The sequence below is a fragment of the Anolis carolinensis genome, chromosome 4 (genome assembly GCF_035594765.1).
Source record: "Anolis carolinensis isolate JA03-04 chromosome 4, rAnoCar3.1.pri, whole genome shotgun sequence".
Classification (NCBI taxonomy): domain Eukaryota; kingdom Metazoa; phylum Chordata; class Lepidosauria; order Squamata; family Dactyloidae; genus Anolis; species Anolis carolinensis.
The window spans coordinates 27,971,878-27,997,798 of NC_085844.1; the positions used below are offsets into that span (position 1 = coordinate 27,971,878).

The 25,921-nt window shown below is 38.5% G+C and overlaps 1 protein-coding gene across 6 annotated transcripts in view; it reads left to right on the top strand.

Annotated features, from left to right (window-relative positions):
• The window catches only part of rnf19a (ring finger protein 19A, RBR E3 ubiquitin protein ligase), a 59,435-nt gene extending 41,692 nt beyond the window's left edge, over positions 1-17,743 (top strand). For 5 of the 6 annotated variants that reach the window (XM_062980132.1, XM_008119477.3, XM_008119478.3 and 2 more), the window contains 8 exons: positions 2,079-2,287; positions 4,171-4,318; positions 6,239-6,401; positions 7,499-7,613; positions 9,181-9,342; positions 11,797-12,010; positions 12,997-13,140; positions 15,577-17,743. In XM_062980132.1, coding sequence (XP_062836202.1) covers positions 2,079-2,287; positions 4,171-4,318; positions 6,239-6,401; positions 7,499-7,613; positions 9,181-9,342; positions 11,797-12,010; positions 12,997-13,140; positions 15,577-16,270 — 1,849 coding nt within the window. In that variant the 3' untranslated portion in view covers positions 16,271-17,743. The remainder of the gene's footprint in view (positions 1-2,078; positions 2,288-4,170; positions 4,319-6,238; positions 6,402-7,498; positions 7,614-9,180; positions 9,343-11,796; positions 12,011-12,996; positions 13,141-15,576) is intronic. The other variant, XM_062980133.1, reaches the window with a different exon arrangement.
• Positions 17,744-25,921: the final 8,178 nt, after the last annotated feature.

A 25,921-nucleotide genomic window follows, 5' to 3' on the forward strand; every position in this document is an offset into this window, starting at 1 on the left:
GTGCGTTGCAGTAATCCAGCCGGGATGTGACCAGAGCGTGGACCACCGTGGCCAAGTCAGACCTCCCAAGGAACGGGTGCAGCTGGTGCATGAGGCGGAGTTGTGCGAAGGCTCTCCCGGCCACTGCTGAAACCTGAGGCTCCAGGCTCAGCGATGAGTCCAGGATCACCCACAGACTGCGAACCTGCGTCTTTAGGGGGAGTGCGACCCCATCCAACACAGGCTGTAACCCTATTCCCTGTTCAGCCTTGCGACTAACCAGGAGGACCTCCGTCTTGTCTGGATTCAGTTTCAATTTATTGGCCCCCATCCAGTCCGACACAGCGGCCAGACACCGGTTCAGGACCTGGACAGCCTCCTTAGTGACAGGTGGGAAGGAGTGACAGAGCTGAACATCATCTGCGTACAGATGACACCGGACCCCGAAACTCCAGATGATCTCTCCCAGCGGCTTCATGTAGATGTTAAACAACATGGGGGACAATATCGACCCCTGCGGGACCCCACAGGGCAATGGCTGTGGAGCCAAGCAGGTGTCCCCCAGTGACACCATCTGGGATCGTCCCTCCAGGAAGGACCGGAGCCACTGCAGAACAGTGCCTCCAGTGCCCAACCTGGCGAGTCGTCCCAGAAGGATACCGTGGTCAACGGTATCGAAGGCCGCTGAGAGGTCCAGCAGAACCAGCAAGGACACACTCCCCTTGTCCAGTTCCTGGCGAAGATCATCGACTAAGGCGACCAAGGCTGTCTCAGTACCATGCCCCAGCCTGAAGCCAGACTGTGCCGGATCTAGAATATCAGCATCTACCAAGAATGCCTGGAGTTGCGCTGCCACCACCCGTTCCACGACCTTGCCCAATAGGAACATAGTCCTGAGTAAATATACTAGGATCACTCTGTTAGGGATAATTTGTGTGTTTCCAGAGTGATGAAGGCGTTACTTTTGTTAGGGCAGATCGCATGCTCTTTTACTAAGCACCTGTTTTCAAAAGGCTCCCAATATGTTAAAAACAAAGTATCATGTCTAAAAAAATCTAAATACAAAAACTGATAAAAGTACAAAAATAATAGAATTTACACTCACAAATTCACTAAAATGTAGACATTTTAGCAATATTGCATTGCCTAACATGGAATGCTGGCAACCACATAATTCAGTTTAACAATTGCATTATATATGCATATGTATTTATTCATTGAATCACAGAGTTGGAAGAGACTCCAAGGGCCATCCAATCCAACCCTCTGCCATGCAGGAATACAAATTCAAAGTACTCCTGACAGATGGCCATCCAGTCTCTATTTTAAAACTTCCAAAGAAGGAGACTCCAGCAACTCTAGGGCTGTCAAACAACATCAGGGCTAAAATATTTATGCATTTGGGTGAAGGTTTTAAGCGAATTCCAGGTATTTAGAAATTTGAGGATCCAGGACATATCATCATATTGGAAACTTCTGACATGGCCTCAGAAATACATACTTCTGACTGAAATATTAAATGCTCTAAATCAGAACTCTGTTCCATGTGTCTTAGTTAAATCTTTATGAATTTTGAGCTTCCCCAAGTTGCATAAAGAATGGTGTTTCCTATTCCCCCCTAACTTTAACTGTTCTAAACAGCACCATTAATATATGGGTTTCAGCCCTTATGGTAAATTGACAGATAGTGTTAAAGAGATGAGAAATAATAAGGTAGCCTCTTCTTTTTGTGGCAGTTTGTTTCCTTTTATTGAATAGTGTATTTTAAACAATGGCATGTATGGTCCACCAACAAAGCACAGCATTCTCTGGGGAGAATTTCTTTCCTGATGTTTCACTGTAAAAATTCTTTCTAGATTAAACAATGGTTTCCTCTTAAGTGGTACTTGAATATTTCAGCATCTTTTGATGGATTGGTTTGTTGATTCGTTTGTGTATGATTAATGTCTTTTTGCTCTTATATTATGTATATCTGTGTTTTTGTATGTTTTCTACAACTTTATGTGGAGTTCAGATAGAAAACTTAGTAAAGCTCTGTATTTAAAACGTTGTGGAAAAAGAAAAACACCTTCTTGCTGCTCATTCTTTTAACATCTAAGGTATGCTGTGATCGCTTTTGGCTGTGCAAGCTGCCCCAAACTTACGTGTGGGCGTGAAGGCTGTGAAACTGAGTTCTGCTACCACTGTAAGCAAATTTGGCATCCAAACCAAACCTGTGATGCTGCTCGCCAGGAGAGAGCCCAGAGTCTACGCTTACGAACAATTCGTTCTTCCTCCATTAGCTACAGCCAGGAGTCTGGAGCTGCAGGTATTTGTAGTTGAAACAGATGTATTAAACCATTTTACATACCGTTTTGCATAACTCTTGTTTACTTATCTTGACTATTCATAAAGATAAGAGATTTTATTTATTTGCACATGTTTCAATACTACGAGGGTTATCCAGAAAGTTCAGTACGTTTTGGAATTAAAAATAAACAAAGTATAGGAGAAAACATTTACCATATTCAGTTGAAAGCCAGATCCAAATACTAGTTCTCATCATAGTCCCCACTGAATTCTAGGTAGTTATCATAGCGATAAAAGTGTTTGAAAAGCCCTCCCCCCCCAAGATTCCCGCCTGGCTTGCGTCCTGAACCAGGCTGGTTTCCCTTCTCTCAGATGTCAAATGGTGCGCTCAGCTTTCTGCACGATCTTCCTCGATCGCTCTTTTGTTTTGCAGATGCTTGCAAAGAAGTGCTCTTCTAAGGTTTTGCAAGAAGCACACCTTTCCTGTCCCAAAAAACCTTCCTTGCAAGCATCTGCAAAACAAAAGAGTGATCGAGGAATATCGCTCTGAACTTTCGTACTGAACTTTCTGGATAACCCTCGTATACTGTTGTTAGTGCAAGAGTTAGAAATGTTTTTGAGATGAATGTTGGTGGCTGACATTAATGAAGAACTGTGGAGGTAGTAGACTGGTGAAACTATTTTCTTGGCTCTGCCTGTTGATAGAACTCTTGTTTCAGAGTTTTCAGAAATGGGCCACATATTTTCTGTTATTTGGGGGGGGGAGAACGTGAAACTGTAAAAATACTGATTTAAGTAGAATAAGAAGGACTAGAATTCTAAACATTTTTTTCCAATTATACATATGTTTGGACTTTTGCTATCAAAGAAGCATTGATAGGGCAGACAAGATCATATTAGAGAGGAGGCCACAGTTAATATAACACCTACTCAAGCCGTTTTTCTCTCACAAAGCAATTTTGGGAGACGACCCCTTCAGAGCAAAAAAGCAGGCCACAGTGCATCCTTCCCATTTCTCTGCTGTAAATTATTACTTCCTTAAAGTAGTATCTCTTTCATTACAGTATGCTTGTTATTACAACTTCATCTGAAACACACATTTAAGGAATGAAAATAAATAAGGAAGACAATGCAGCAGACACAGAATGGCTTACATTTGCCTAGCAGACTCAACCAACCAGTACAATGCGAGCTGATACATTCCTCAACTTACCATGGAAACAGGAAACTGGGGATAATACCAATCACTATTGAATTGAATGGCTTCTGCTAGAACGGTGGTTCTCAACCTGGGGTCCCCAGATGTTTTTGGTCTTCAACTCCCAGAAATCCTGACAGCTGGTAAACTGGCTGGAATTTCTGGAAGTTGTAGGCCAAAAACATCTGGGGACTCCAGATTGAGAACCACTGTGCTAAAAGTTATCACAGAGTCATCCTGGAGAACCTTAAAATTCATAGAGAGGATACATCTTTAGTAAATTCCTGTGTCCTCCAGAGCGGTTTCATGGTAACTTCTAGTAGAAGTATCACCTGGAGGACAAATGTAATTCTGTTACATTCAGAGGAATTTGAAAATTTCAAATTGTAGATGCTTATGTGTTGATATGGATTTTGTTGTTGTGGCCTGTATCTAAAATCCAAATGTTATACGTTGTGGAAAAGAAATTGAAAGCACATTCAGTCAGTAATATCAAATCAGACATGTACTGAAATAACTAGAAGTAAACATGGAAAAATTAAGTGCATAGATAATTGTTGGGTTCAGTGACATTTCCATTGTATTCTAATGCATGAACATGGAAGCATCTAGTTAAAATTCAAAAACATTTTCAAACTATAGTTTAATTGTGTTTATTCTTGGAAGCAATGTGGTCCTTTGATTTCTAAAATTTTCTTTCTAAGCAGCTGATGACATAAAGCCATGCCCGCGCTGTGCTGCTTATATAATAAAGATGAACGATGGAAGCTGCAATCACATGACATGTGCTGTGTGTGGTTGTGAATTCTGTTGGCTGTGTATGAAGGAGATTTCAGACTTGCATTATTTAAGGTATGTATGGGAAATAGTTTTAAATGTACAAAATTGAATTTCTCTTGGAAATGCGTATTTAATCCATTCTGTAATCTATGCCATCATGAAATCCTAATGCATTGACTTTTAAAGTGCTTGAAAGGGAAATCTTCTGGTGTAGACAAAACAGAGTTCTCTTTTAGAGTGTTTCCTGCAGAAGAATATGCTTACCTGTTATTCTGGCTTTTAAAATTTCAGTGTTTTCATCCTATTAGTTTTAATTTCTAAGTTTTGTTTTCAAATGCTTACTTGTTTAACATGTATTTTAGCTGTGTGGTGCCTAATTTGTTGTCATGTTTCACTATTGTCTTATGTTGATGTCTAATATGTGATTAGTTGATTTATGATTTGTTTGTTTTTTGGTCGCACTTTACAGCATTGAATGTTTACTGCTGTATGTTGTGAACCACCCTGAGTCCCCATCGGGGAGATAGGGTGGTATAGAAATACAGATTTATTTATTTATTATTACCAAATTATTCTCCAGACATTTTTACATTAGTCTGTTAACAATGTATAAGGTTTTCTTGTTAATCTGCCATTCTTTCACTTTGTATTCTCTGTGTGGCAGTGTTGGTTCCCAGTAGGACGTCTTCCTTCCATGTCTTCTGTCACAGACTTTGGAGCTTGTGCCCAGGGATAATTAAGACATGTGGAACATACATATGCAGTCTTACTCTCTTCTTTTTTGAAGGCAGAGAAACACAAAGCCCAATTTGTCAAATGGTTTTCAAGAAATTGACCAAAACAGTGTGTCACATACACCCTTCATCCTAGGCTAAAGGACTCTGATTTAATGCATAGACCAAGAAATATTTGTTCAAGTTTCAATTGTTAAATCATCCCAAATTTAGCTTCAGTTGTGTAAGAAGGCATATTCACATGGTGTTAAAAAGTCACATGTCCAGTGCTAACTGTGACACCCCCCCCCCCCCAAGTCCCTTTCCATCACTACCAGAATTCTGATGAGGGGAAAGGGGGTAGGAGGAATAATAATAATAATAAAACTTTATTTATACCCCGCCACCATCTCCCCGTGGGGACTCGGGGCAGCTTACATGGGGCAGAGGCCCAAACAACATAAGGGCAAAATATAAACAACATAATACCAACACAATATGAAACAGATAAAACAGTAATGCAATATATCAATTAAAACAACAATAGAGGATAAAAAAATACATTAAAAACACATAAAAGGTAAGACCATAATAAATATAGGATAGATTATTAAAAACCCTCTGGGGCTGATTAATTAATGACTGTATCTCCGAAGGCCTGCTGAAACATCCAAGTCTTCAGTTGTTTCCTGAAGGAAGGTAGAGAGGGAGCCAACCTAATCTCCCTGGGGATCCACTTAGAAAAAGCCTCTGCAAAAATCAGACATCCTGGATGCTTCTCTGGCACACTTTCCACACTCTTAGCAAAGTAGCCTTGAACTGGGTTGGTTACAGGTGGTCATAAACAGGGTCGCTTCACTCTCGCGGTCATGGCCTGTTTCCAGGACATCTGCTTTTTACCTGGGCCTTTATAAGTAAAGTCTTCCCCCCTTCTCCCTGTTATCTTTTCTCCCTTGGAACACTGAGGAAAATCTCAGCAGGCACTAGACCAATGACTAGTCCCTTTCCCCAAAGATAGCAATTTTTTTAGTTTTTAGAGTGTTTTAGATAAGGAAGATTCAACCTGTGTAAAATAATTTTTGGACTGCTGGAAATGCATTTTCATATCAATCAACTTTGTCCCCATTTCCCTTCCATTTGTTTTAAAGAATTAAAATATTAGACAATGAAATATTAATGGCCACATACTATCTGTATTAAAAAAGAATTTGATTACGTATGAATGGTAACTGTTCTCTCAGTCATTGCTTGACCAGACATAACTGAATATCTTTTGTAGTCCCTCAGGTTGTACCTTTTGGGGGAAAAAACCATGGAGTCGGAAGAAGAAAATACTGTGGCAGTTGGGAACGCTTGTAGGTGCACCTGTTGGAATTGCCTTAATAGCAGGCATTGCTATTCCAGCTATGATTATTGGAATCCCGGTTTATGTGGGGCGTAAGGTAAAGTTGTTGTATTTTTTTTAAATGCCTGTTTGAGCAGATAGTATTCAGATATAAAAGGAATGCCTAATTCTTTGTTTGACCAGTATTACACTGTACGTTGTTTTGATCCCACCCAGACATTTTCATTTGTATCTATTTTTTCTATTTTTCTTAAATATATTTGCTTTTCCTTAATAGATTGTTAAGGCTTTGTTGATTTATGACTTTGTTCCCTGTAGTCTCACAATATCATCATCATCAACATAATTTTTGTTCCTGGGTTATAAATGTAATTTCCTAATTGGTTCTATCATAAAAACATGGAAAAAGTTTCCTAAACTGCAAAAACTTTGTTGCGGTCCGCACATTGAAAGGTTAAAAATGGCATATTTTCATTAAGAAAAAATACAAATTAAATACCTAGAGCCCTATACTGAAGGAAATAATAGTATTACTCTCAGCCACAAAAATGAAGCTTCTGGAGTATAACAACTGCTTTCAAAGTAAATACCGCACAATTAAACAGGAAATAACACTTTCAAACCAGGAACAGAATTTTTTGAAATTTTGTTACATAGTGTTATCATTATTGTTAGTGGAACTATGGAAGTGCCATAGTTTTGAGTAAAGATTTGGAGTAAAGTGTAATAAATATGCTGATTATGCCTACTGAAGGGTGAAAATTGAGTTATTTGGTTTAGCATACAGTTGAAGCAAGGAACATGTGAATCATTGGTGTCCAGAAAATACTGTTTGAAAGAAATGGCCTTTTGAGGAATGAAGAGTAAGAGGCTTGTGTTAGTTGCATAGTGTATGAAATATGCAAGAAAAAGAGGCAGAGATAAAAGTCGTGGATTATTATATTAAATTTTTGCATATTAGTATGCCCTGATATGGAGATTTTTTACAACAGTCACCATGTACATATCAAATGGAAGTAATGGAATTTTATTAGAGGCAGGCTTAATTGCTCAGGTACATACAGAATATATAAATAGAAATGAATAAATAAATAAATAAATGAAGAAATAACATCTACTGTATATTTTATAATATTCCAGCTGTGAAATGCACGATGAACTTTAAAATCTTGTTATTTTCTTTTTCTCACTAAGATTCACAATCGCTATGAGGGCAAAGACATTTCAAAGCATAAGAGGAACTTGGCCATTGCAGGTGGTGTAACCTTGTCTGTAATTGTTTCACCAGTGGTAGCTGCAGTCACTGTAGGTAAGTACATTTACTAGCTAAAATGATCAGAAAAATATGTTCTTAGATAATATATACACCAAGTTAAATCATTATGTATATCTTAATTGAAATGTGAGGCACAAAAAATGGATGTTACTTTCACTATTTTGCCTCTGTGTTTTTTGTTTGTTGGAATCCGTCCTGAGCCCCCCTGGAGAGATAGGGCCAAATACAAATAAAGTTTTTTAAAATATTACTACTACTACTACTACTACTACTACTACTACTAATTTAACAATTTTTTTATCCTGTTTTTATTTTAGACATTTTCATACCACATCCTGCCATATTTGAGCAAGACTAACAAATACATCAACAATTGTTGTTTAAAATGCAACAAATATCGAACGCTTCACCTTTGATTTTTAATCCAGTCCTGTTGCTTTACCTGAGAGATGATATAGACAATGGACTTAAAATTAATATTAGACTATATTAAGCATCTATAAGGTTTTATATCAGAACCTTGTCGATTCCCACGAACTGAAGAATTTTTTAAACAGCCTGTATTACACCCTTGACAAAGTCAGTCTACTTCAAAAAATATTTCTTGACCTCACAAACTTCTGTGGTTCCTGCCCTCTGTTTTGTTGAATTTTGGAATAAAGTTTCATAACAAAAATCATTGCATTGTTTATAAATAAAATGTTAATGATTGTGGATATTTTACTTGAAGGAGAATTTAAATGTACCATGTTCCATTGTAGGATCAGAACATTAATTCTAACAATATAATCTCAGAAATCAAGAGCTACCTGAATTGGGGTTCTGATGGCTTGTAAAGAGACTTTGATTTGCTATATTACATCATTATCAAAGTAGCAATCAGAGATTCGCCTATTTTTTTATTTTTAAGTTGTTTGTGTAATATAACAATCCTTTACAAGCCTCCCAGAAAGGCAGTGATAAAAAAGTTGCATTTTATATTAAAATATGCAGCCATAAGACATAAATTAAAAATGTCAAAAGTGTTGCTTCACACCAAAACTAGTTTAACAACTTTAAGAAGCTGAAATGGAATTCTTGGTGCTTCTCCTAGTTATCTTTTGAAAAGTAGGTGTAGTAGCATTCTCTCTTGAAAAACTGAGTCTTTGCTTTGAAGATGTATGTGTGCTTAATACATGCTTTAAATGTCCCATCTCAAAGAAAGGATAAGATTCATAGTTACAAAAGGTGTGCAATATAAACCAGTGGTTTCCAACCTTTGGGCCTCCAGAAATCCCAGCCAGCTTACCAGCTGTTAGGAACTGTGGGAGCTGAAAGTCCAAAACACCTGGAGTCCTGACGGTTGGGAAGCAATGATATAGACCTACAAGGTAAAGGGGAAGGTGTTGTAGGCATAGATTTCTATGTTACCAAACTCCTGTATCTAGGAGGAGATAATAATGGAGTGTGTTGTCTTACTATGTATTGAAGGCCGGTATGTTTTCCCATATGTTTATTTCGTTATAGTCTCTTAAATTGCACATTTAGGAGATAGAGGGTTTTTTGAAAGAGGTACACAATGTATCCAAATGTATTGTAATGTCCTTCATTTTCTTTCCAGGTATAGGTGTCCCAATTATGTTGGCCTATGTGTATGGAGTAGTTCCCATCTCCCTTTGTCGAAGTGGAGGTTGTGGCGTATCTGCTGGAAATGGGAAAGGTGTCAGAATAGAATTTGATGATGAAAATGATATTACTGTTGGTGGAACCAATGCAGCAGTAGGTAAGGGATATTATTTTTTTGTTATGCAGGCCATATTGCTGCTATTTCTAGGCTAGTGGTGTATTGGACCATTAAGAACCGTTATGACATATTGCATGCTCTGGTTTTTGATTGCTCGGTGAACACTTTTTCTCATGCCAGAACCCACAGTGATCCTTCTCTGTCAGGGGATGACAGAGACATTTAAACTAGAAGCAGCTCAACTACATACTAATTCATATGCCCTTTCTCTATTGGCTGCCTATTTAAATCTGCAGTTAAGTCTTTGCAATGACTCCAGTGAAGAAATGGTTAAATGTCTGTTAGATATAGCTTGCCCCAGCAAGCTATTGCTGCTGTTGATTATCATCAATGTTGTATTTGTATCCCATCTCCCCCAAATTGGTGAATTCTATTTTAACATTCACTACAAAAAACCATTCATAATATTAAAATTAATCAAATGTTAGGTTTAAAAGAATACAAACAATTTTTAAAATGATGAAATGCTATTAAAAACAATTCAGTTTAGAACATTAAGCACCTGCTGACCTGTTCTTTTAAAACTTCCTATTTTAAAAGCCTAATGAAATGATAACGGGGAGAAGCCCATTCTAGCCTTCCTTGGAAAGGAGTTCCAGAATTTGGTAGAAGTCCCCATCTTTTTCTGCCCAACTTATGCTTGTAAAGGTGATAGAATTGTGAAATTGGTAGAAGGACCTCTCCTGATGATTTCAGAGCCTGAATAGATAGCCATGACCTGTGCCATATAGGTCAAAACCATCACTTAGAATGGTGCCCAGAAACAAAGTGGAAGCCAGTGGGGCTGTTTAAACAGGGGTGTAGTATGAAACCTGCTGGTCAAAGTTAACAGTTTGACCAGTATGAACTCTCTTCAAAGGTAACCCCAAGTACAATGCATTATAGTAGTGTGGATAGGATATATGGTAACTTAAGACATGCACCACTGTGGCAAGATCTAATGTCCCAAGAAGCTACTGCAATTGACATGCAAGCCTTAAATGTACAAAAGGACTTCTAGTCACTGGTGAACACAGGGCTTCCAAGTTCAAAGCAGAGTCCAGGAGAATACTTAAATTGAGAACCTCTATCTTCTGAAGGAGTGTAAACCCATTTAACACAGACTGAATCTCTATTTCCTGATCTGCCTTTCAGCTGACAAGGAACACCTCTATCTTGTTTGGATTAAATGTTACTTTGTTGTTTTCATCCAGTCCATTACTGATGACAGACACTAGTTTAAGACCAAGACCAGCCTCCTTGGATTGGAGTAGTAGTGTAGATGGGTGTCATTAGTGTATTGATGGCACCACACTTCAAAATTCTGGACAATCTCCCAGTTGTTTCATATATACATATACATACACGCACGCATGCACACACACACACATATACATACATACACACGCTAAATAGCATGGGGGATCAAACAGAACCCGGAGAGAGGCTACAGGCCAATGGTCAGGGATCAAACAGGAGTGGTGCCACTGTAAAACAGTGCCTCCAATTCACATTGCAGAAAGGTGTATCAAAAGTTGCTGAGAAGTCCAATAAAACCAACAAAGGTGTATCTGTCCATAGCCAATCTTGAAACTAAATTGAAATGGATCTAGATAAAGAGGCAGAGGTAGTCCTCTGTACTGTTTAATAAGCCAGGAAGGGTGAGGGTCTAGTACACAAGTGATGGCTCTCACTTCTCTAAGTATCCTGCCCTCATATGCAGGCTGCACAAATGGAAAAGTATCAAATAATACAGGACAAGCAGAAGCCAAGGTTACATCCATTGCAACCATATAAGCTGCAGCATCCAAGTGGCTTTGAGCAATTTTATCTGCAAAGTTCTAAGCAAATTTTTCATGGCTGGTTGTTGAGTGGTATGTATTTTTTACTTGAGAACCAATGTTTAATAGATCTTTGACCCCTTAAACAGCTCTGTTGAATGGCTCCTTGCAGATCCAATGATGGCAGTAAAACATGTATTGCTCTTCCTTGTCTTGTTGGCAACATTTCATTGTTTTCTTTTTTATTCATAGTTTGTAAAGGTGGAATACAGATCTTAACCATAAATGTGATAAAATATTTTCTTTCTTTGTAATCAGTGTTATTTGTAACTCCAGTTCTGGAACAAGGTCTCTCGTTCTTGTCATCCTCAAAATGGCAGTAAACCAAAGAATTAGGGTTGTGAAACCAATTGTACTGTTATCCCTTCCCACTTTTCTTTTCAAGAAAAAATAATGCTCTTTGAAATTAAAATATAATTTGTTATTTTCTATTTTATTCCATTTACTTTAAACTTGCCCATAATCAGTAGATAGGTAGTAGATGCTGTCTTGCCCTTTCAGTTATATTAGTCTGGTACCAATAGCTCACTTTCAATTCATGGGATGAATGGAAAAGCTTAATAAAATGTTTTTTCCTGCTATTTTTTTAACTGCCACCTCTTTTCAAATGTAGATACCACATCAGTAGCGGAGGCACGTCATAACCCTAGCATTGGAGAGGAGAGTGTTGGAGGATTAACTGGAAGCCTGAGTGCAAGTGGCAGCCACATGGACAGAATAGGAGCCATTCGGGATAACCTGAGTGAGACGGCCAGCACCATGGCTCTGGCAGGAGCCAGCATAACAGGGAGTTTATCAGGAAGTGCAATGGTCAACTGCTTTAACAGGTAAAAGAATCTGCTCAGTATTAGCCCAGTGTTGAGTCCTGTTTTTGTGTCTAAGAAGCAAATTGCACTGAGAGAATGTTGCAGCTGCTTACAATGATTCTATCATATCAATGTCTTTTGATTATACTTTGTTATACAGTTTAAAAGAAGGGATTATACACATTTGGATTATAGGAGAGCTCTCTTTCTCGATTTCTGTGGCTCTCAATTGTAATGAATAAGGTGAAGTACCTTAAAACTGGTGATGCCTGGGTTACATATTTTGTAACGCTACTTATAAGAAATACCCATGGTTTCATTTTGGGTTTTATGAATGGTCCCATTGGAAATACATATGTCTCTTTGAATGTGCGTGGACTTCAGCTCCCATCATCCTGTCAATCCCCCCCTGAAACCTTGCCAGTATAAAGTTGATCATGATGGCTATGTGTGCCAAGTTTGATCGAGATCCACCATCAGTGGTGTTCACAGTGCTTTCTGGATGTGGGTTAACTACAACTCTCATCATCTGGCATTGCCTTCCAAACTCTGCCAATATTTAAGATAGTCATGATGGCTGTGTGTGTCAAGTTTGATCCAGATCCACTGGCAGAGGGAGTCACATTGCTCTAGGTGTAGGTGAACTACAAGTCCCATCTTCCTCTGTCATTGTCTCCCAAAGCCTACCAATATTTTCAGTTGGTCATGATGAGTATGTGAAACTATAGCATAAGGAATTGTGTCTTTGGGTATAGATATAATATGGTTAAGCCTTGGAAGTTTCAGGAATACTGGGGGAAGGGGAGGGAGTCTGCTTTAGGTTGGAGAACACTTGGGATACCACTGTAATCTGAGCATACTTGCCACATTAACACTGGAGGAAGGAAAGCATTGATCCCCCCTCCAAAATTCGAAGGAAGGTCATAAAAGCTCTAACTGTAGTATAGTTTGGAAACTACCTAATTACTGAATGTGATTATTGAAATAATACTGAATTTCTCCCGTAGATTGGAAGTCCAAGCAGATGTGCAGAAGGAGAGATCCAGTTTGAGTGGAGAATCAGGCACCGTTAGCTTAGGAACAGTTAGTGATAATGCCAGCACCAAAGCAATGGCTGGATCCATTTTAAATTCCTATATCCCATTGGACAGGTAAGACTGATGGTGTAGAAACTGTATGAGGAGGGATCTTCCCTGCCTAAGCAATACAAAAGCATAAATATTTACCATGGAAGTACTAAAATCAGTGATCGCAACATGAATGAGTTCTCCTAAATGGAAATGTCTCTGGTATGATTGTGACTAAGCTTTCTAGGATTTAGACCTTTATATCTTTTTTCAAAAAAAGTCAATCAAAAAATTAGTCTGCCTGAAAGTTTCTCTTAGATGTGTAACAAAGAGTCACCTGAGTTCAGGTTTATGGTGATAACCCAGGCATGGGCAAACTTCAGCCCTCCAGGTGTTTTGGACTTCAACTCCCACAATTCCTAACAGCCTACTTGCTGTCAGGAATTGTGGGATTAAAAGTCCAAAACAGCTGGAGGGCTGAAGTTTGCCCATGCCTGTGATAGCCTATGATTACCTGCTAATAAACATTATCTGTAGTTAGCGTTGGATAAACTGAAAAGCACCCTGTTCTTCATACATATTTGTATGTGTATGTATTTGTATAAATGCTCACATATATGTGTGTGTTAGTAGACGATTTAAAAGCAAATAAATAGCACTTGTCACAGGTTTAAATGCAGTTTATCTTTCCACCCCCTCTCTCTATCTATAGCAGTGGTTCTCAACTTGTGGGTCCCCAGATGTTTCGGCCTTCAATTCCCAGAAATCCTAACAGCTGGTAAACTGACTGGGATTTCTGGGAGTTGTAGGCCAGGACACCTGAGGCCCCACAGGTTAAGAACCACTGATCTATAGAGATTAGAGTGATATTAAGAGCAGAACAGGATGGTTTAATTAATAAGCAAAATGTTTCAGTTTCTGTCTTCTACAGTTGCTTAAAATAAAAGTGAGTTTGTAAAGCAAGCTGGCAGTTTTTAGAACACCCAGGTTAATATTCTCAACATGTGGCCAAACATTTTAACTCAGAACATTGGAACCTCTCTGATTTTCTCTTGTTTTGAAAGCATTTTATCTAAATTTTATCTAAATTTTTTATTTTATTTTATCTAAATCAAGCATTTTAGATAAAAAAGGAAATTTCTGGATCCATAGTCTCATGACTTTAACAGTAGGTCTCAACCTAGAGCTTCTATATGAGGGTTACCTTTTTCATGATGGGATGCCTTGATTACATAGAGTCACAATTTTCCCTCTCTTGCTTGTGAGGAAGAAACATCATGGAGGGATTTCCCCTTAATGCTTATTCCTGTTGCTTTCCCATCTTGCTCAATCCTTAGCATTGCTTTGCTGGAATGCAGACTATCTTCCAATGGGATGAATGTGAGAGAAACAGCCCTCACTAGAGACGTATTGTCTTGCCCTCACAGGAAGGAGGTTTGACTTGTTAATAGAAAGAGAAACTTAGAAAATAAAAAGGGGAACATAACAGAGAGACAACCTACAGGATGATAGCCAGGAATAAGACTGGCTGTAGCAGGGTTTGTTCTTAATTAGTGACATTCCCAAAATGCCTCTGTTCTTCCTGTCTGTTGAGTGAGAAGGAGAAGTACCCCTCCCCCATGTTCTCCCAACTTGCTGCTGGGAAATCATTCATCTCCAGTAGTCAATTTGCATTTAGCTCAGTGTATGATTCAGGGAGCGTAGTGGATGATTGACTTCAGAATAACCACTTGATTTCTGGCTCTGGTTTGTATATCTCACCGTTCTAGCAAAAATACAATATAGGCCTTGAAAACAAAATAGACACTGGAAACATTCCTGATGGTTGTAGCAGAGAATTTCATTTACAGAGCTACTTTCTGTTTGCTAACAGGTATATAATCAAAGCTATGACTTGGTAGAATCATAATATGAGAATTTGAGTCATAATAACTTCATGTTATTTTAATGGGGTGATGCTGATAGTAAATGACTGTAAGATGTCTGCTCACAACCTCCTACCTTAGATTGTGAGTCTGTCTGACATTATAATACTCATGAAGCAAGCAGCCGGCTTTTAAAAAGAAGTGTGTGATAATATATTTAAGGGACCTATTTGCAAGACTTCTAGAGCTGATGGGGCTATTCACATAGCATATTTCCCTCTATGAACAACAAGGAAAATGTCCCTCCGTGTGAAGAGTCTTAAATATTCCAAAGTTATGAACTCATGTGAAAAAATATACAAAGGAAATTATGTCATAAGATGCCACATGTCTTTTGAGCACACCCTTCATAGGGATGGATAGTATTCACAACATCAAGCAGGAGGAGGAGTATGATATCTGTATGAAAGTTTATCTATAATAAATGTTGTGATGAGTGGCAGACTGGGTAATCAGGTTTAACCTTTTTTAACCTTTTTAATTTTTGTTAGTTTGTTTAAAGATTTTTTTACATTGCTTTAAATTTGGCTAAGATAACATGATAGTTTGTTATAGGCATAATGATGAAATTCTGTCCTTTCTGTTTCCTAACCAGGGATGGCAGCAGCAGCATGGAAGTGCAAGTAGACATTGAATCGAAGCCAACAAAATTCAGACACAATAGTGGAAGCAGTAGTGTTGATGACGGTAGTGCCGCAGGTCGTAGTAACGCTGGTTGTTCCTCAGCCTGCTTATCGGAAAACAAATGTAGTGCCACCAAGTGGGCCAAAGATGCATCAGCAGGGAAAAAATGCAAAGGTAAACTAAGAAAAAAGAGTAGCGCGAAGATTAACGAGACCAGAGAGGACATGGATGCTCAATTGTTGGAGCAACGAAGTACAAACTCCAGTGAATTTGACTCTCCCTCTCTCAGTGACAGTATCCCATCTGTAGCTGATTCTCACTCAAGTCACTTTTCTGAGTTTAGTTGCTCTGATATGGAAAGTATGAAAACCTCATGTAGCCATGGCTCCAGTGATTATCACACCCGCTTTACTACGGTTAATATTCTCCCAGAGGTAGAAAATGACCATTTAGAAAACTCTCCACACCAAAGTGGTAACTCATTGCTGATCCCAGCGGCTCCAAACTCTGAGGTTCCCCAACTGAGTTACATTGCTGAAGAATGTGTTCATAATGGGACTTCCAGTGGTGCAGATGTGAGTACTAGGGAAACACCGAAAGAAACCAACAACAATCATTCACAACATGCTGTTGAATTAAACACTACAATTCAGACTGAGATTTAAACCTTTTTTGTGCTGCAGAAATCTGTTTACCACTAAGAGCCCTAGTCAGGTAACTTGAAGTGGCCAGGAGAAACAAAGCTCCAATGCAATTTACTTTTTATATATGTCTCTATTAAGGCTTACGTGGAACTCTGTTGCAGAACTATGTGAAGTAACATGAAGGTTTTAACAAGTGCATTACAATGAAACAGTATGTTGATGTTTTGTATTCTTGCCATAACTTTGCTGAAGGTCTGTATTTGGTGTACTTGGAAGCAGGAGAAGATGGCACACAATAAAGGCTAGAATGACTGTTTGGTTCAAGTTTAATGTAGAACTTTCTAAGTGGATTTCTAGCACAGCAGTGTCTTAACATCATGCCGCTGTAAGACAGTACCTAGCAAAAGTAAATTGCTGTAATCATACCAAATATATTTCAGTGTGACAATGTTTTTTCTGGAGCAGAATGTAATCTGTTTTAAGTAATGCTGAGACACCCATTCTTTGAGCAAGGCTATGGTATTTAGCTTAACCTTAAATACAAAAAAGGTACTTGAAATATAATAGTTAGCAAAATGACGTCTCCGTGTTAAGACAATGGAGGTAATTTAAGTATACTTTCAACTGACAGCAGGAGATAAGGTTTATGATAGCTATATATTGTAAAATTGAAAATCATTTTAAGTTGTAATCATTGTAGAGAATCTGATTGTCACCTTTCACAAGGGGACTTTGTTATGCTGTTTAATTCTTGGTGCCTTTGGAGAAGACTGGGGTTCTGAGTGCCTGGTCTTATACTTTCACTGTATACAAGTTTTCCGGAATGTCCTCTTTTGCCAGCTTTTTGGAATCTAAAGGAAAACTATAGCAGATCAGTGTACTGTGGTAGATTAAGGAGTATCATAATACTGAAGTATTAGATGACCAAAGACTCACTCAGGCTTTTTAGCAGTCAGCTTTTCTGACATCCCTTTGCAAATCACATGCGGAGGGAAAAAGCACAGTGCCGAGCTTGCACATATACAAAAGCTGAGCTCCAGCTATAGCTAGCTTGGGGAGGGGAGCCCTGCTTGCCCTGCTTATGGATGCTCTTTAGCCGAACACAAGGTTGGAACTAGCTCAGGCATCTGCATTGTTAGATGCTTGCTACACAGTTCGTGGAGATTTACCTCTGAACTCACCTGAGAGAGACATGAATCTTGGCAGAACAGTCTCCAATATTTTGTTTTGTGGTTTGTTTTTGTTTTTTAATTATATTATTTTTGGTAAGTTCCCCTTAATGGTGCTACTGAAAGTATAGCATATGCGAAGATACCTGCCATGGGCTGCAGTCCTCTTCCAGGTTTCCCTTTACCATTTTCTTTAATCACCTAACACTAGTAGTGCCAGATACGTTACTTGGTAACACTTGTTATGATATTTGTATATTTGCTATTTTCATTTGCTCAAGATGTGTGTAAACTGCATTTTACCTGAATAAATGTATGAGTACTATTTCATTTGTCTTCTCTCCACTGAACAAAACCACGGTTACTCACAACACAGGTAGTCATTAGATTTTCTTTCTTCCTGCAACAGCCTATGTTTACTTTCAAAGCATGGTACCTAAAAGTAGAGTGCCTTGCATTTCAGCCCCACCCTCAATTAAAATTGGTTTTTCCATAAGATTGGCTTTAAATATTTATGAATTACAACATTTCCTGGCAGTGGAAGGTTGAACATCATGGGATCAATTGCTTCACCCTCTTCCCCAATAGGCGGGATGGTACAGACCTTTGAAGAGTGCCCTCCAGTAAGAAAAATGTCTGGTTAAGACCAATCTTCATTCCTGCCTTCCGCCCCATAGATACATTTTTCTCATTTTCTTCACATGATTTTATAACAGCAACAAAATGGCATCAACTTTCCTCCACTTCCTCATCAAGACCCACTCCTCCCAAGCAGGAATTTGCTGTCACCTGTAGAGACTTCTTTTCCCCATTACATGGGCCAAGTGGGCTAATCCTTGTCCTCCTCAAACAAATAAGGGAGTCCATGTAGGGCTAGCAGGTAAGGGGAAACCCCTCCATTCTTGGGATGGCATGACGAGCTGTCCACTACATTTGGTTTTGTCACTTGTGTACCATTCAGACAAGGCAGGAGCCCCATGTCTTTGTTCAGTTGAAACTGTTAGGCTCCACCCTTTCCCTAACAGTATTTTCTAATGCGTACTAACTGGATATGTTTGCTCTTTTATTTCAAATTTTGTGTGATAAAATTAGAAGAGTAAGGATAGAAATGAGGGGGTGGGTGCTAGAGAAGATAAGGCTACTGTAGGGGGGGGGGTCAGCAGAAGTATAAAATAAAGACTACTTCCTCTCGTTGGTGGCTGATCAGCTGGTTGGGGGGTAGGTGGAAAAAGTAAAGAAAATTTCTACTCAGATGGCTGCCAATCTGCATGTCTGTGAAAAAAGGGAAGAGGAATTATGGAGTGTTTTCTTAAGTGTGTGAGAGACAAAGGAATGAATTCTGCAAGCTTGTAATATGTCTGGTGAAGAGAGGGAAAAACATTACTCCAAAGTGAAAGATGTGCTAAAATATTGCACAATTGGGGAGAATAAGTAAAAAGGGAGATCCCAGGCCTAAATGGGCCTTACAGTCAATTGTTGGAGAAAAATGTGGCAGCAAAATCCACAAAGGTAGTTTCAGAGCAGCATCTTCAAATCCACAATTCCAAGGTGATGGGATGGGCAGAGTTACAACTCAACTCTTCATGTTGAGCATGTGTGGATTCCAGGGCAATGAGGGTCTGTGTGAGAAAGCAACTACACAGTTTGGTCGTGAGCAGTGCCACCAGCATCAGTGTGATGCAGAGATGTGGAGAGAATAAAACAGTCCCAAGACAGCAGTGTGATTTGTGGTATTGTGTGCCTTCAAGTCATTTCCAGTTTTTGACACTTGTAAGGCAAAACTATCACATATTATTTATTCACCATTAAATAATATGATGCCTGATTCGAGTTTTTTAAAAAAATATTTAAACATGACTAATCCTATACAATGTTACATAGAGCAGCACATGATTTGTCACTAGAGATAGTTGCAGGGCTGACTGAATAACAAATGCTGTTCTAAACATAAGTTAACTTGAGTTGAGGTACTTCCAGACTGAATTTTAAACCTAGAATTACTAATCTAAAATTAGATTGCACTGATTTCTCTTGAGTTGTATTGGGGAAGAAATTTTCAGAGGCTTTTGATTCTGAATCAGCAAGCCATATGGAAGCATTGTGCAGTGAATTTTCTGTTCAATTGACAAGGGTTGAAAAGGTGATTAAGATACTCAAACTTGAATGACGATGTTCCACTACTGATTCCAGATTGTGTAAAAGTAACAGCATGTCACAACTTAACAGCACAGGAAAGAAAATAAAATTTCTTGAACTAAAGGTAGTGAAATTAGCACTACTTAAGATTTGCATCAGTGGTTCAATTATGTTGTGTTCAAGTTTGGACAGACAACATGTATCTGGGCTACATCTCAAGTCAGGGAGGTCTACATTCCATACTGCTGAGAAAAGAATCAGACAAGTTCTGGTGGGCAGAAAAGAGCATAGAATCGTGCATGTGAAAGAAAGTGAGGTGTTTGTGTGGATTTTCTAAGTCAGGACAGGTTTCATCGAGGTGAATAGATGTGGGAATAAAGGCCATTTCAAGTAGATTTACTGGCTTCAGCAAAGAATACCAGGTTAAAAAAGTATTTTTCAATACATAGAAACAAAGCGGCAGAGGCAAATGATGCATTAACAGTACCTTGGCTGAAGGAATGTCTTTATGCCTTCCCACCAGGACATGAGGGCTTTTGAGAAATGTAGATTTCAGGAAATACAAGTGGGACTGAAAGATATAAATTGTGTTCTCATAATGTGGGGCCGTAGTCCTTGTTTCAGACCATTCTGTAAGAATGGAAGTTATTAGGAACTCACAAACACCTTGGTAAGCTAGCCCTTTCTTCCATTCATCATAGCCCTTCTGGGGAGAGTAATGTAATGCTATGCCATTCACATTCTTGTGGGTTAAATCCTCAAGATCTGTCATTAGAGAGAGTGCTTGGTAATAATTTCCCTTTATTGTGCAAGCAGTTAACCTTTCTCTTATCTGTATGGGGAAAGGTTTATCGGGCCTTTCCTTAACATGTCTGCCAGGTATACACCACTACCCATCCTGGGACCCTGCATAGTCTTAAATGCTTTCATTGTATCGGCCTTAAAGCCGTCATAGACAATACCTTGAAATACCTGCCCTGAAAAGTAATTTATCTGATGGCTATTCTCTCCACTTACAAGGCACAAGAATAGAAGAGAATCATTTGTAGAACTTCACAGAGATTCTACTCTTGGTTCTTTCATTTATTCCAAAGTTGACTCCTTTCTCCAAGATCAGGAAGTTAGTTTTGGAATCTTTTTGTCTTCATCTCAAGAAACCATTGGAGAAGATCCTGCAAACCTTGGACACCTGAGGGGTTTCCAAACTTATCTAAAGAGAGCAGATGAGTTCGCTTTGACTGATTCACTTTCCTCTTCCTTTCAGCCACAGTCCATAAGAATGGTGGCTTTCAGTTTCCCTGCTCAACAGATAGATGAAGACCTGGATCAATTCAAGCTATAAGTCCTAGAGGTCCTTGTTGCTCATCTCACCAGGAGTCCTATTATATGCTTGCCAATATGGCCTCCCCATCTGGGCATCTGTCACTCAGCTGCTGCTGCTCAGTCGTTAGTCGACTCCAACTCTTTGTGACCTCATGGACCAGTCCACGCCAGAGCTCCCTGTTGGCCGTCGCCGCTCCCAATTCCTTCAAGGTCAAGCCAGTCACTTCAAGGATACCGTCCATCCATCTCGCCCTTGGTTGGCCTCTGTTCCTTTTTCCTTCCATTTTCCCCAGCATTGTGATCTTTTCCAAGCTTTCCTGTCTCATGATGTGGCCAAAATACTTCAGCTTTGCCTCTCATATCTGTCCCTCCAGTGAGCAGCCAGGCATTATTTCCTGGAGGATGGACTGGTTGGATCTTCTTGCGGTCCATGGCACTCTCAGGATTTTCCTCCAACACCACAGTTCAAAAGCGTCTATCTTCCTTCGCTCAGCCTTCCTTATGGTCCAGCTCTCGCATCCATAGGTTACTATGGGGAATACCATTGCTTTGACTATGCAGACCTTCGTTGCCAGTGTGATGTCTCTGCTCTTCACTATTTTGTCAAGGTTGACCATTGCTCTCCTCCCAAGAAGTGAACGTCTTCTGATTTCCTGGCTGCAGTCTGCATCTGCAGTGATCTTCATGCCTAGAAAGAAACTTTTTTTCTGCAGAAGTCTCATTTGACAGGCAGAGGCTCAACAGGCAGCCAGCAATAGTGTATGTGAGGGACACCAGTAGTATGTGTTCCTACTGCTGATTTGGGGAGCTCTGCTATATCCCATATTAGTATGTTCAGCCTTTCACTGCTAGGAAAAAGGGAATGTTGGCTCTCATGTATGTTACTTTCATTTCCAAGAGTGAACGGTGGCATTCTTCCCACCCAACAAAGATTTGATCACTGCTCATGTTGACCCATTACAATTACTAGCTGTTAGCAACTCTTTTATTTTTGTGCTATAGCTTCCTGTTTTCATTTATTTTACCTTTTTTGACTTCTAAGCTTTTGGACATCTTAGTTGATTGTTTGGCCTACTTTACAAGGGGCTGTTCTCACTAGAGGGTGCCCCTCAAAAGGTCTGTACTGTCCTAGTCTATCTAATATATTGGGATTAACCCATCTTTAACTGCTGGAAGTCAATGTGCAGTTCTTGCCTGTTTTTAAGGCAGCCCCTTTTGTTCACGTTCCCAAGAAGACCACTTTTGTTGGATCCAGATCTGCTAACATAATGGGTTTCTCCAACTATCGAGAGATAGCTTCTGATTACAGCTTTCCCCAGTGCCACAGGAGCGTTGTTAGCAGGATTTCGTAGAATGTATATTTTTATTTTCCTCCATCCACTCATTATGTTGAGGCCTTAGTGTTAAAATACTATTTGCAAGGAATAGTCTATTTCACAGCTCTCTTACTCAGATTTGGAAACATGTTTCTCTTGACTTTTAAAAGCATTTTTCATACTGCTTGTCTCATGATGTGAACTGAATGATTGCATCCATAATCATTTATCAGTAGGAGGTCTTGTGAGTATAAATAAGCCTATTCACATATGGTGAGCTCACAACACACAGACACCAACACAATATTTTTTTCAGAGCCTTCTCCCCTTTTCCCTCTTATGAAGTGAAATATTCCATTCATTCTTATGAAACATCATCTGAATATGTACTGGTGCATCCAGTTTACTTTCATCCTCGGGAACAACTATTGAGTAACTGATGGCTACACCCTTTAGGAGAAAAGCACTTTTCCAGTATTCTAATTTCCCTTTTGAGTCTATTTAAAAAGAGCATATAAGCTGTTTAGTATTTTGAACATTCAGAGTTATTCTTACTAATTTTAAAGGTTTATTGGAAATTAAATTTTACTTCATTGTTTCCAATGTCAATAGTAGATGCTAACAATGAATACACAGTTACATGCACGGTCTAATTTCCATGTATATGACTAACATTTTGTTAGTTTGATTTTTGTAACAAGAGTACAAAATTATCCTGGTTAATATTTCTAACCACGTATGAAATATCTTCAAATTAGTGTGATACAAGTGTTCCTAATGGTTTCAATTGAAAACAATAAAAAGATAATGTTCCAGGGTATTGGTGTGTGGCTATGTAAGCTATATTTATTTATTTCACTCACACAACCATATCTTTATATATTTCACTGATGTGATTGCTTTTTAAAAACTAGCTAAAATCATATGGCTCTCATCTCAAGAGTCTGGCAGTGTATGGACTTCTCTACCCATCTTCCAGATAATAACTTCATATTTGCAGAAGAAAAAGAATGTGTGACTCAGTACTACTGTGAAAGACAGATGAGAAAATTCATGAGAAAATGGTGTGTAATTCATTTATGGAATTCAGGATCACAAGATGCAATTGTAGTCACAGTCTAAAAAGTGAAGACACTTTTCTTAAGATAACTAAGCAAAATCTTATTCAGAACTAGTATACAACTGAATACTATCTCCTTCTGAAAACAAATGAAGTGTTGCTGCGGTTGTAATGCCTTGGTTGAGCACTGCTGGCAACCTAAATGGGTAGTGTTATTTAAGGTCAAAGCTTAATGTATTGTAAAATATGCTCCATAAACCATGATTGTAAAGGAAAGTATTTGTACAATCTTCCCAATATGTTGATGTCATCTTTTTATTATTACTTTAACTCACACATGCTGGTCGATTCACTCATACTTTTATGTGACTGCAGGGCCCAGGCTAGCAAAGAAGCGGTTGTCAAGATAGGAAAGCGCTTGTGCATGTTCTCCATACCCCACGCCTGACTAAATGTAAGAAGTCATGGAATTTCCTTTGGAGTACATGAAGCTTAAATCTTGTAGTTCCTGATCTGATTTCTTCTAAGCAATTATGAAAGTTTAACATTTCTAACACATTTAAAAGTTACACAATTAAAACTGATGCTCCAGCAAATATTCTTAGTCTGTCATCTGGATTTAATTGACACAGATTTGGCTTCTAAGTACTAGATTGCCAATTTCTATTAGTGCCTAAATGATTCAGCAAATCATGGTGATTGTTGAGGAATGAGGAATGCCTGTCTTTCCCTAAATATCTTCTTACAAATATGGAAAAACATAGTGCAATGAAATACTTCTTTGATAGAGTTGTTCTTTATAGTGAAAACATACTTTTTTGGTTATATCATGTTAGGTTTATAGTCAGCTTTGTGTTTATGTTGTGAATGAAACACTAGTGCCAAAAAGTGTGTGTGTGTTTGCTGAACATCACATTGTGACTATCAGATAGCAAGAATGAGGTTAATTCAGTTTAAGATGGAAATGAAGAAGAGATCAAGGGATGAGTAAGCTAAAATTACTCTCAAGTTCTAAATGAAGAACTATAGCAGCATTTTACAGTAAACCTATTAGCATTAGAAGACCAGCTAGATTCCTTCCCGTGCATCTGTAATCAGTGACAGATTATGGAGGTCCTTGTGCTAAAGAAATTCAGTCTAGACCAGAGTGGGCAAAGTTTTGGTCAACAGCTGATATAGCCATTTCAACAATTCTTACATTTCCAAAAATGTCATCTGTGTAGTCATAGACACTGCCCCCCCCCCCCCCACCCAAGTAAGAGTAATGAGGTCTTGCCACACTCTTTAAATTACTGGAATCTTTTAAGCAGTTTTCCAATTCTGTATTGCTGGAATTAACAATATAGGGATCTGGCTTTGAGAAGAAAAGCCTTTTTGTTTAACATACCAATTAATGTACAAATTCAACTCACCATGAGAATTGTTGTTATACTTAGTATAACTATACGTTTTTTAAAAGGTAAAATGCCATCCGTATTGCTAAAGAACACCTATCTCTTTGTAGTGATTAGAATTATTGATTGAGAGGGGAAGCTTCATATGTAAGGTATTTGCACTTGGAGCTCACTAGTAGTAAGCCCTGAGCTCAATGCTTCCTTACACATAAAGCTTCCTCTCTCAGTAATTCTAACCTATTTAGGATTATTGTGATGATAAAATAGGGGCCTTCTAACTGTGCTATCCATAAGGACATGTTTCAAAATGAGTTTCTATAGGTAGTTCATGATATAAAAGCAAAGTTTTAGTTGGTCCAAGCTTTTTATTACACTCACAGGGCTTATTGTATATTTCAGTGCTATGTGGATATATTTCTATATATCTACAGCTTATCCAGAATCTTAAGAGGAATTGTTCGGAGCATGGTAACTTATGTAATATATGAGGCCCGAGGACTCCTTGTTGATATAAGATTCTGGGCCATGACCTTCCAAGCTTATTTACTTAACAAACCGTGATTTACTTAAAAATAGGCTTCACGCACTATTCTAAATACTTGAAGAGTTATCCCATGCAGCACTAATAATGTTTTAGCAGTTCATGCAAATGTAGCAATTACAAGTACGATTCTGTTTGTTGACGAAAATTTAGCCTCCAAAAGCACATATATAGGGAAAGGAAGGGAAAATTACTTTTCTCATTGGAGAGATGGGGAAATACTTATAAAGCATGGCATTTGCTCACAAATGTATTATCTCATAAAAGTTTCTGATGTGAAGTTGTCTAAAGAAACTACGAAACATATCTAATTGTTTTCTGAAATGGAAGGATCTAGACTTATGCATTAAAATGAAACCTGTCAGAAATGATTAAATGTTATGCAATCTGCATCTGATTCAGAGTATATCATGTTTTTCTCCTTAGCATAACAATGCATTGTAATGTAATATCTAGTCTCTCATTGCCTAGAATTATCATTTCAAATGATCTACAGAAAGGACTGAAAAGAAATGAAGCTTTGAGATTTAGAGGATTTGGTGTGAAGGAAAATGAAATAAACATTGGAACTATAAACAACAACTGGAGTCTAAATTACGTTTCATAACTTTCCAGGAAACCATACAAAAATTGTTACCATAGTGCATTGTAGCAGTGAAAAGAGTCTCACATATATCCTTTGATATTAGTTGCAAAAGTTCTTCAAAGGAAAGAGTTTCCAGTAGATAGTCTC